At 47.8% G+C, this 12,171-nt stretch overlaps 1 protein-coding gene across 2 annotated transcripts in view; it reads right to left on the reverse strand.

Moving 5' to 3' along the window:
* LOC132377659 (sodium- and chloride-dependent creatine transporter 1-like) overlaps positions 1 to 10,683 on the reverse strand; it is a 111,614-nt gene extending 100,931 nt beyond the window's left edge. Inside the window, exon 1 of one of the 2 annotated variants that reach the window (XM_059943865.1) lies at positions 10,420 to 10,683. In XM_059943865.1, coding sequence (XP_059799848.1) covers positions 10,420 to 10,450 — 31 coding nt within the window. In that variant the 5' untranslated portion in view covers positions 10,451 to 10,683. The remainder of the gene's footprint in view (positions 1 to 10,419) is intronic. The other variant, XM_059943864.1, reaches the window with a different exon arrangement.
* Between the last annotated feature and the right edge of the window lie 1,488 nt (positions 10,684 to 12,171).

The following is a 12,171-nucleotide window of genomic DNA, read 5'->3' on the forward strand; positions in this document are numbered from 1 at the left end:
CCTCTCCACACTGACTCACCTTACCCATGACACTTTCCACCCCAAGCTGGGCCCTGTCTCTGGGAGGAATGTGGCTGAGATTGAGAAAGCAGTCACAGTCACGCACCTGGCAGCCAATCAGAAACTACCTCTGTCTGGCCACAATGAGGGAACTGGGGTACAGAGGAGCTGGGGTCATGGCCCTCTGTATCTATAAATGGGGTCCAAGAGTGATACACATACAAGTTGGTCCACCCCAAAATGAAGGAACTGTATCTATGCTCAGATCTGAGCAGAGAGACTGCGGTGGCTCAGGAGACACCAACTGTGGAACAGGAAGTTCAGAAATCACCCTGTTCCATAGAGAAATTCACCAAACCTCTTACTCTGAATTGCTCACATTAAGTAGGAAGGTGCATTGGAATTATAGGCACGTCATGCTTTCAAATAACAATCAGTAAATACCTCAAGCCCTAACAACTGAGGGCAAAATTGTTAGGGGTCCCAGAAGCATCAAATCCTTTGCTGGTTCAACATTAACAGCAAGTGCTCCTAGCTGAAGCAAGAGTCATTAAGATTAACAATGAAACTGGTTTAACACAATGCACAGAAGTGTGTGGGCTCTGCTCACAAGATGGAGTTGGCTTTTCCAGATCTGTGTTACCATGGCAGCCATTTTGCAATCCAGCCCCAGAAAGGCAGGAATATCAGAAGTCCAGAGGGAGCACATGATGGATGGTGAAACATTTGAGATGCATTTTGAGAAGTCAGATAAGGAACCAGCATATTCATAAAGTAATACAGTACAGGAACAGGCCCTTCAGTTCAACTGGTTCTTGCTGATCAAAGGGCATCTGCAGGAAATGGCAGGGCACCAAGCAATGTGGTAAACAGACAGAAGTTCAATGGCTGCAGGCAGTACACAGATAGTAGCTTGCCCTCACAGCAGAGAGCAGAGCCACAACGTGATGGAGGCAGATACTTTAGACTTGTTGGACAGGTACTTGGGTAGGAAAGGTGTGCAGGCTACAGGACTAATGGAGGTAAACAGAATCAGCAAAGACAGGCAGAACAGACGAGGTGAGACAATATACGTCTGCTGAAGACTTCTATTGGGACATTTTGTTACAACTTTACAAAAACCTGGTTGGTCCCTCTCATGAAATGTGTAGTTCTGGTCACTGCATTTACACGAAGGATGTTGTTTATTTCATGTGAGGGCCTTGCACTGGAAGGTGCACAGAGGAGGTTCACCAGGAGTTTGCCTGGATTGGAGGACTTAACTGGAGACATTGGACAGATCAAGGAGGAAGGAAGCATTTAGACTAATAGGCAAGGGTTGGAAGCACATAGTCCTAACATGGGCAAATGTTAGCATTCATTTTGAGAGGACGAGAATACAAAAGCAAGAATGTAATGCTGAGGCTTTTAAGGCATTAGTCACACTGCACTTGGAGCACTGTGAGCAGTTTTGGGTCCCTCATCTATAGAAAAAAGTGCTGGCTCAAATTACAAAAACACCCTTCACCATCACTTTGCCTCTAATTACAAACCAATTATGGGTTACACTGCCAACTTTCCCTGGATCCCAAGGGCTCTGACCTTTTGGACCTGTCCCCCATGTGGGACCTTGTCAGAGCCCTGAAGTCAGTTTAGACCACATCGCTGCCCTACCTTTGTCAATACACCTTATTAACTTTTCATTAAATTGGTCAGGCACATTTGCTGTGATTTTATATTAACTTAATCACCAAGATTTTGATATAATCTTTAACAAGCTTTGAATGTTGGTAATCACATATATTAAAGCTACTTGAGTTTTGACAGTTCTTTTACCCGAGGGCCTTGTTAGTAATAAAGCATCTCAGTGGGATTTCCTCGGAAGCACTGTGCTGGTTACATACCCTCCTCTCCAAAAGTCTCCTGTATATTAACAATTGATCAACTGAGATACAAACAGCTAACCTGGCAGAGAGAAACACCAAATTTCCAGCTCATTAAAGTGTTTCAGAATTTACTCCCTTGGTGTGGTGTCCAATCCCACACTCCCCAACCAGAAGTTCCTCTGTTGTTGCTCCTCTGTGCCTGGTGGTGCATTGAGCTGCAAACTTGCCATTTCTTTTGCATCTTTGTTTTGTTTGAAAATGAGGCCGAGTTGCTAGCTCAAAACACAACCTAGCAGGTGTACAAGGAGCCGGATGGAATCAAACCAGGGACCACTCGCCTCAAATTCCGGTGTGGATGCCACAACACCACGGGCTGGCTTAACCTTTTAACCTACTCCAAGTTTAAATCTAACCCTTTCCTCCCACAGTCCTCCAGTTTTCTATCAATGGATTCACGGACCCAATCTCAAAAGCAAGGATTTGTCTTCATGCTTTGACTTTTCTTACTGCAACATTGCAGCAAGATTCCCTTGGAAATGGATCCCATCCCCAGGGCAAAAGGGCAAGTGTACAACTGACAACTCAGAACCAGCAGATGGAGCTTGCTCACTCTTGGGGGCTGAGCGTCAGGCCATTGGCTGAAGATTACATGAGAATGGGTCCTATATAATTCAACATTCCCCCAATACACCACTTTCTTCTCTGACAAAGATCCACAGGACACTGGAAGGCATCGAACACTGGGATCTCTGGTTAAAGACACAGATGCTGAAAGTCACTGCCAAGGCACTAACACTGCCTTTGATCAGCTGTGGAAGGGAGTAACTGGTACAGAGCCCATGGTCTACCTGTCCTTCTGTACTTTAGAGACTAAGAGTCCCTACAGCAGGCAAGACAAATCACTGGAAAACTATCAGCAACACCAACTCCCCCACAGGGATATAACATGCAAAGGTGGTGGACTTGGTCAGGCAACAGAAGGTGATGGTAACTGGTTGTTCTTTGTTTGGATGGAGAGTGTCCTGGGATCCTGCAGGTATTGGTATTAGGGGCACTGAAATTTTGGGGAACGTTATTGACATAGACTTGGGGGAGGGCGCAAGGAACAATTAATAAGTTTGCAGATGACGCAAAACTCAGTAACGCACACAAAATTCTGGAGGAACCAGCAGATCAGGCAGTATCTATAGTGGGGAATGAACAGTCTATATATCTAGCCCTTCATGACAACACATGTCATGTGCTATGCAGCACACAATGCTGTGCCAACTCTTTAACCAAACCCAAATTGAATCCAAGTACTTCCTCCCACATAACCCTCCATCTATAAATTTGCTGATGTTACAACTATTGCTGGTAAAATCTCAGATGGTGATGAGAGGGCATACAGGAACGAGATATGCCAACAAGTGGAGTGGTGTCGCAGCAACAGCCTTACATTCAATGTAAGAGGAAAGAGCTGATTGTAGACTTCAGGAAGGATAAGACGAGGAAGCACGAACCAATCCTCAGATCAGGAAAGGAGAGAGTGAGCAGTTTCAAGACCCTGGGTATCAAGATCTCCAAGAATTTAACCTGGTCCTAACACATCGATGTGGCTATAAAGACGGCAAGACAGAGCTATATTTCATTGGGAGATTGAGAAGATTTGTCACCTAAAACACAAGACTTCTATAGTTGTACCATGGCGAGCATTCCAACAGGCTGCATCACAGTATACACAGGACCGAAAGTTGTAGAATTAGTCAGTTCCATCTTGGGTATCGCTCCACAGTACCCAAGTTACCTTCAAGGGGCAGTGCTTCAGAAAGGTGGCGTCCGTTATCAAGGAACCCCACCACCCAGGACCTGCCCCTTTCTCATTGTTACCTTCAGGGAGGAGGTACAAAAGCCTGAAGGCACACACACAGTGATTCAACAACAGCTTCTTCCCCTCTGCCATCTGATTCCTAACTGGACATTGGACCCATGAACCCTACTTTTTATATATGCATTGAACTGCTGCTGCCAAGTTAACAAATCTCACAACAAATGCTGGAGATAAACCTGATGCTGATTATTCATTCATCTCCACCTATATTTTCTTCCAAAGCCTTAAAATTATGCTGCCTTCACTAGCTATGCCACCCTCTGTCCACTCTAACTGTATCGCTTATACACCTCTATCAAGTCTCCTGTCTTCCTCCTTCGCTCCAAAGGGAAAAGCCCTAGGTCACGCAACCTAGCCCAATTAGACATGCTCTCTATTCCTCTGCACCCTCTAAAGATTCCATATCTTTCTTATAATGAGGTAATCAGAACTGAACACTATACTCCAAAGTGTGGTCTAACCAGAGCTTCATAGAGCTGCAGCATTACCTCGTGGCTCCTGAACTCAGTCCCGACTAATGAAGCTTTACACAGCAGACTCATCCAGAGTACGGAGTTCAGTTCAGAGAGATACATTACAAGATCCCACATCACTTGTTTTTATACTGCCTGCATTGATGAATCCCCGAGCTGTGTATACCTATTAACTCCTGTGTCAGTACACTCTCCTATTTTCAGTGACTTGTGTTCATAAGATTCAGCATCCCTTTCAGAACAAAATCCTTTATTCTGTGTTGCCTCCCCTCACACTTCCTACCAAACTGCATCAGCTTGTGTTTCTTCACAAGTGAAGGTCAAATGCTTAGGGAGAGCACACACAAATGTGGTGGGACTCTCAGGAGCACTGCTGTACAGAGAGATCTCGAGCTGCAAGTCCATCGTGCCCTGAAAGTGGCTGCATCTGGATGCAAGGTGTTCACAGTGAAGGTGACATGCTGGCCTTCACAGGCAAGTACAAAAGTCAGCATGTTTTTTAGATCTATAAAACTTTGGTTCGGCCACACGCAGTTCTGGTTGCCCCAATACAGAAAGTGGGTTGAAGTTTTGAAGAGGTTGCTGAAAGGCTCACCAGGATCACGGGACATGAGCTACAAAGGTCCACACTGCATATGAAAGGCTGTGAATAGAACTGGAGTTACACGGGCAATGAGCTAGCACACAGATGGATGGAATGGGTCGCATCGGTGCTGCGCCCAATGAATCTACCACACGAAGGGGCAAGTGAACTGAACCATCCTGGTACAGCTGCTCCAGTTACATGTAGCAGTCCATGCAGTGAAGCACGTTGTTAACAGAAAAACCAGCCTACCAAAAGGAACCTGCTCATGGCAGGCACAGAGCCAGGTGGTTGACAGGAAGGACTGAAGGAAGAAATGAAGCATCATCCCTTAAAGGAACTCCACGTGGAGAGAAGTGTTCAGGATGTATCGAGGGCTCAATCCAGTTACCAGCAAAACAGGGAAAGCTCCCTCAGTGTCACAGCCTCCCAGCCAGCTCCCCTTACCCCACCTGCAGACATCTACAGGCCCCACTTTGGCTTCAGCAGTCACCTCAGAACGGCAGAGAAGGCAAGTGATCCTCGATACTGAGGGCCTGCTGGAGGAGGAGCATTGTGAAAGGTCTCAGAGAAACAGAAAGATATAGTCAGATGGGATTGGCAGACAGAGGTTCATGGAGATGAATGAAAGTACTGTTGGTGAGAAGAACAAGAGGCAGCTTGGAGGGTGAAGAACAGATCTAGGGGACAGGCATCTTCTTTACCACAGCCAGCGGAATCAAAAACCCCACCCGCCACAGACATTCTCACCCATCATTGGGAGGGAAACAGACAGACAAGCCCCCTCTTTTGACCTAAAAATACAACTGGTAAATTGCTTCACTATTCAAAGTAAATTTATTATCAAAACAAATGTTTCCATATTCTCCTTCTTGCAGGCATTCACAGTAGTTACAAGAATCAAGGAAAACCATAGAAGACAAACAACCAATGTTGCAAAACCCGTTCCCCTCCAACACCCTCCTCACTCCGGCAGATCTTGTCCTCGCCCTCAACAATTTCTCCTTGGGCTCCTCCAACTTTCTTCATCAGGTTTATTGACGAAGGGTAGGTGTTGGCATCTGCATGGGCCCCAGTTATGCCTACATAGAACAGTCCATGTTTTCTGGGCTACATTGAATGCATTGGTGCTGTTTCATGCACCCATACTAAGCTCGTCAATTTCATCAACTTTGCCTCCGATTTCCACCCTGCTCTTAAATTCACTTGGGCCATTTTTGACACCTCTCTCCCCTTTCTCGAATCTGTCTCCATTTTGAAGACAAGATATCTACCGATTCCCATGGTGATCTTGACTATACCCCTTTCTGCCCTGTCTCCTGTAAAAAAAAATTACTCCCTTTTCTCAGTTCCATCATTTCTGCCACATCTATTCTCAGGATGCATTTTCCCTTTCCAGGTCATCAGAGATGTTCTCTCTTTTCCAAGAAAGGGGTTTCCTTTCCTCCACCATCGATGCTGCCCTCACCCACATCTCCTCCATTTCCCAAGCATCTGCACTCACTCCAACTTCCCAATGCCTGAATAGAGGTCCTTGTCTTTACTCATCACTCCATGAGCCTCAGCATTCAACACATTATCCGCAACTTCCTCTACCTTCAATGGGATCCTATCACGAAATACATCTTCAACCCCCCCCCCCCCCCCACCACTCTTGGTTGAGATCACTCCCTCTATGATTCCCTTGTCCATTTGTCCCTCCCTCCTGGTACTTATCCCTGCAAGAACAAATATTACACCTGCCCATTCACCTCCATTCAGGACCCCAGCAGTTCTTCCAGGTAAGGCAATATTTCCCCTGCAAATTTGTCGGCATTATCTATCGACTCCAAAGGCATTGTCTACATTGGTAAAACCCAATGCAAATTGTGGGACCACCTACTCAAGTACCTCCACTTCATCCACTAAAAGTGGAATTTTCCATTGACCAACCATTTAATTCCTCCTCCCATTCCATCATGATGGCTCACAGCCTCCTCTGCCACGATGAGGCCTCTTTCAAGGTGGAGGTAGCCTCCAAACTGATGGCATGAACTTCCAGTAATTTTGTCATTCCCCCTCCTTCAATTCCCCACTCTGCACACCCCTCTTGCCTCTTCTCACCTCCTCCTGGTGCTCCACCTTCTTCCCTTTCTCCCATGGTCCACTCTGCTCTCCTACCAGCTTCCTTCTTCCCAAGTCCTTTACCATTCCCACCAACCACCTTCGAGCTTGTCCTGCTTACCCCATTCACCTTTTTGTTCTGGCATCTTCCCCCTATCTAGTTTTGACAAAGGTTCTTGGCCAGAAACATCAATGATCTACTCCTCTCCATGCTACCTGACCTGTTGAGTTCCTCCACCATTTTGTGTTACTCTAGACAGCCTCCTGGTGAACTCTCACCAAAGCATCCACATCCTTCCTATAATGGGGTGGAAGGAACTGCACACAATACTCCAAGTGTAGACTAACCAGCATTTTATACAGCTGCCACACGACATCCGCACCTCGACTGATGAAGGCAAGTACGCCATCTACCTTCATCGCCATCCCATCTACTTGAATTGCCACTTCCAGGGAACTGTGGACCTACACGCAAGATCCCTCTGTACATCAGTGCTCCCTTTTCCCTTACTCCACCTCCTGAGGTGCCACACCTTGGGGCAGCACGTCTCACATCACAGCTCAGTGTCGAAATATTACTTAAAAGCAAAGTAATAGGATTTGGCCACCTGGCCAGTCGAGCCTACTATACCATTCAATAAGAACACGAGGACTAGGAGCAGGAGTAGCCACTGGGCCTGCCGATTTGTCCACAGACTCAGCTCTACCTACCAGTCTCTTCCCCAGAACCCTCCATCCAAAAATCTACTGAACTGTCCTAAATACATTTACTGAGGCAGCCTCTACTGGTTCCCCAGGCAGAGAATTCCAGTTTCACTATTCCTTGGGAAAGGTAGTGTCTCCTCATCTCCATCCTAAATTTATTCCCATGAATCCTGAGGCTGTGTTTCTTCATTCCAGTCTCATTTACCAGTGGAAACAACATCCCTGGCATATATATATGTTCCTATAAAATTTCCTCCTTCCAAATTCCAGATAGTACAGTCCCAGGCAACTCAATCTCACATCTCCAGAAACAACCTGATGAACCTCCAAAGCCAGTATCTCTCCCCGCAAGGTGGAAAACCATAGCTGCACACAGTACCCCAGGAGCCACACTAGAACCCTGTGTAGTTGCAATTCAACAAGGAACAACACTTGTGCAATGGGCAACATTCCTTTTGCCTTCCTGATAACTTGCACCCCAACCTTTAGCGCTTATGCACAAGCTCACCCAAGTCTAGTTGAACAGCATGTTGCAAACTTTCCCCATTAAAATAATCTCACCTTTTTTCCCTTCCAAACTGTCCTCATGTCCTCAAAGCACCTACCTGCCAGCTCCGAATCTCCTCTTGACTAGACCAATGTTGCGAACAACTGCAGTCTCTATTCTTCACACACTGCCACACTCCCACTCCATCTGCTTACTACCAAATGAGACTCAATCACTCATTCCACAATTCAGGTGATCAAACAGCTCTGGCTCTTATGAACAATCAGGGCATACAATGGACAGAGAAGCTGCCCCTAACACACACTCACACTCTATGTGTTGCATGTTATTTTAATGTTCCTTCATCTTTGGTTTTCTTCATTGCTAAAGAGTGACCAAAGGCAAATTCGAAGAATAACGCATCATATTTCTAAATGGGAAGTTTTATGAATGTAGTGAATTTCCAATTTCAGGTAATAAATAACCCAGGTGCTTCCCCTCACCTCCAACACACACACACACACCAAAGTTCCCTCCATCATCACATCCCCAGGATGCAACAACAAGGTCATTAAGACAGTAATTCTCTCCCTACACCCACTCTACGATGTGCTGCTGATTTCCTGCAGGATGTCCAATTACTTCCCGTACACTGCCCTCATTCACTATTCTACAGTGATATATTCCCCAGACAGATCCACAATGATTCATTCTGAGCTGTGCCACCAGGACTACCTCACTGTCAGGATTTCCCTTTGAAATCCTTCCCCATTCTGGAAACACAATCACACTCTATTTAAAGCTTCTAAATGACCCACAACATTAACTGTCATTCTCACCACAAATGTTGCCTCCCCTCACCATGCTCTCCATTGCAGCCCACACCTCTGACAGTAACCCCCTAGTACTTACATTCATTCACCAACCGTGACTCAGTGGGCACGGCAACTCCATGAGCAAGGTATCACACATGTGTCAGCTGTGACACAGTGGGTACAAAGATCCAACATGCATGCATTGGCTGTAACTCAGTGGGGTCAACAAACAAAGACCCTGACTCACTGGGTCCAAGGATTTCACACCCATGCCAGCCCTGACTCACTGGGTCCAAGGATTTCACACACCCATGTCAGCCCTGCCTCACTGGGTCCAAGGATTTTACACACTCATGTCAGCCCTGACTCACTGGGTCCAAGGATTTCACACCCATGTCAGCCCTGCCTCACTGGGTCCAAGGATTTCACACACCCATGTCAGCCCTGACTCACTGGGTCCAAGGATTTCACACCCATGTCAGCCCCGACTCACTGGGTCCAAGGATTTCACACACCAATGTCAGCCCTGCCTCACTGGGTCCAAGGATTTCACACCCATGTCAGCCCTGACTCACTGGGTCCAAGGATTTCACACACCAATGTCAGCCCTGCCTCACTGGGTCCAAGGATTTTACACACCCATGTCAGCCCTGCCTCACTGGGTCCAAGGATTTTACACACCCATGTCAGCCCTGCCTCACTGGGTCCAAGGATTCTGGAGGTGAATGACTCCAGCAGTAAATTGCAGGATGGAGCCTCTGGGAGACCCTGCAGGAACTGACTGCGACACAAATGCTAAGTGAACCAAGCACCACTGAGTGGAGTCAACACAGTGAAGACTCAGAGCTACTCTCTCCACAATCCCAAAATACCCACTGAGTGGGCAAGGGCATTTCATTGGGGATCTCAACTGGGGTCAGAAGGGGAAATCACCTGCAGGATCAAAGAGAAAGGCGAATGATGAGATTGCAGCACTAGTGTCCGGTGCACCCTCGACGAGCTGAGTGGCCTCAAATTGAACCGCTCACCCCCCACTGACAGACTCAAACCCTTACTATAACGTACAGGAACCGGCAGCACCTCGAAATGCTACTCTACAGACTCCCGTCCGTCCTTGGGAAGGGAGCAGAGCAAAGGGTGAGAGGTGGCGACAAGAGGTTATCCAGTGGGGGAAGAAAGAAGAGGCGGGAGATGGGGGCGTGGGTGTAGGGAGTGAAGGTAAAGATGGGAGAGTGGAAAGCGGGAGAAAAGCAGACATGAGGGAGAGTGAGAGTGGTGGAAGGACGCGGAACCCCGTGTACTCGCTCCCTCCCCGCCGCTCCTTGTCACCGAGCAGAGCGGCCTCGGCCCGCTGGAAGGTCGGGCTCCCCACAACGATCAGCCCAGCCACATTGACTCTCTAGTCCCTCCCTTCTCCTGCTGTCCCGGAAACTCAGACACCGCCGTGGCGGAGGGAGGGAGGGAGCGGCGAGAGGAGGAAGGAAGGGGAGAAGGGGAGGTAGCAGGGGTATCGCGTACCTGAAGGACGCGGCGGTGAGTCTGAGTGCATTGTGCTGGGATGAGGAGACGGTGAGACGGTGAGGCAGCGAAGCCGCGCTCGGCCGCTTCAAAAACAATCCACGAAGCACTTGAAGGTGAGTCTGAAGAATCTCATGGACGCAGCTGCCGGGTCTGGTGCCGGGCTGCCGGAACGAGCAGTGCCGAGCGGTGATGCTGCTTCCACGGCCGACTCCCCATCAGACTCCCCGCACCGGCGCCGGCACTCGGCTTTTGATGGGCCGGAGCCGCCCACTCGCCGCTGATTGGTGCCGCTTTCTGCCCCGGGGCGGGGTTGAGGGGCAGCTATTCCTGGTCGGAGCGGCACTCTGAGCTGCCGGGTTGACAGGCATCACACGACCCAGGGCCTCGGGGAGAGAACCGTGCCCACAGGCTGGGTCTCTCTGATAGGCGGCCAAGCGGTAGGAATGACCCTCTGGACTTGCCCGGCGTCACATCTTCTCTGTGAGAGAGGCCGAAAGTCTGGACCCCAGGAGTCGATGACCATCTTCATCGTTTCCCCCCGGTTGCTGGTCGTATTGTTGCGGGGTCCCAGGTCAAATGTCTGTTTCATGCCCTGATATCAACAGTTTTCTGAAAGTGGCCACACGGGTTTATAGGGTGGTTAAGAAGGCATATGGTTGTCGAGGTATTGTCTACGAGTTGGAAAGTTACGTTGCAGCTTTATAAAACTCTGGTTATGCTACATCTGGAGTATTGCGTACATTTGTGGGCGCCCCACTATACAAAGGATGTTGAGATTTTGGAGAGAGTACAGCAGAGGTTTGCCAGGATGCTGTTTGGTTTCGAGTGCATGTGCTATCATGAGAGGCTGGATAAATTTGGGCAACACACACATACTCATACGCGTGTGTTGCTTGAATTTCCAGCATCTGCAGATTTCCTCCTGTTTAGATAAATTTGGGTTTTTTTTCTGAAGCAGGGGAGGCTGAGGGATGATCTGATATCTTACAGTTGGTTAAAATGCTCTTGTTCAGTGTCCACTCAGCTGGTCAGACCTGAGCCCTGCCAGTCCCATTTGTCCATATCTGTCCAAACCTTTCTTTTCCATGAACTTGTCCAATGTCTTTTAAACATCATAATTATACCCTCTGTGCAAGTCCCCTTGGCAACTCATTCCATATACCCACCACCCTGTGTGAAAGTGTGTCCCTCAGGTCCCTTTCACCTTAAGTCTGTGCACTCTGTTTTTAAACTCTCCTACCCTGAAGAAAAACTATGAACATTCACCTAATCCATGGTCCTCATGACCTTACAAACTTCTATAAAATCAACCCTAACGCCTTTTATCCACTGAGGAAAAAAATCCCAGCCTATCCAGTCTCCGCCCATAACAAAACTCCACTTTAATGACAATGGTGACCATCACTGTGTGCAGTACACCGGGTGGCCTTATCAGAACCTGGTATATCTGTAACATAATGCCCCAACTTCTGGTCTGTGTGCCCTACACCTGCCTTTTCACTTTCACTATGTACCTGTAGTCCTTGGAGTACAAGGACTCTCTGTTCTATAACACTCCCCAACACTAATATTTACTGTCTGTCCTTCTCTAATTTAACGTACTATAGCCACCCAGACAAAATCTGATTCCTTGACAGATCCAACAAGTTATAATGTACCAGTCTCCAGAAGAAAGGGGGAGAAACATACCCAGCATCATCGTGGACCCAATGGTCACCTCTAAGTGTCAGCATAAAGTTGTGTAGAGAC

This window comes from Hypanus sabinus, chromosome 19 (assembly GCF_030144855.1).
Source record: "Hypanus sabinus isolate sHypSab1 chromosome 19, sHypSab1.hap1, whole genome shotgun sequence".
Lineage (NCBI taxonomy): Eukaryota > Metazoa > Chordata > Chondrichthyes > Myliobatiformes > Dasyatidae > Hypanus > Hypanus sabinus.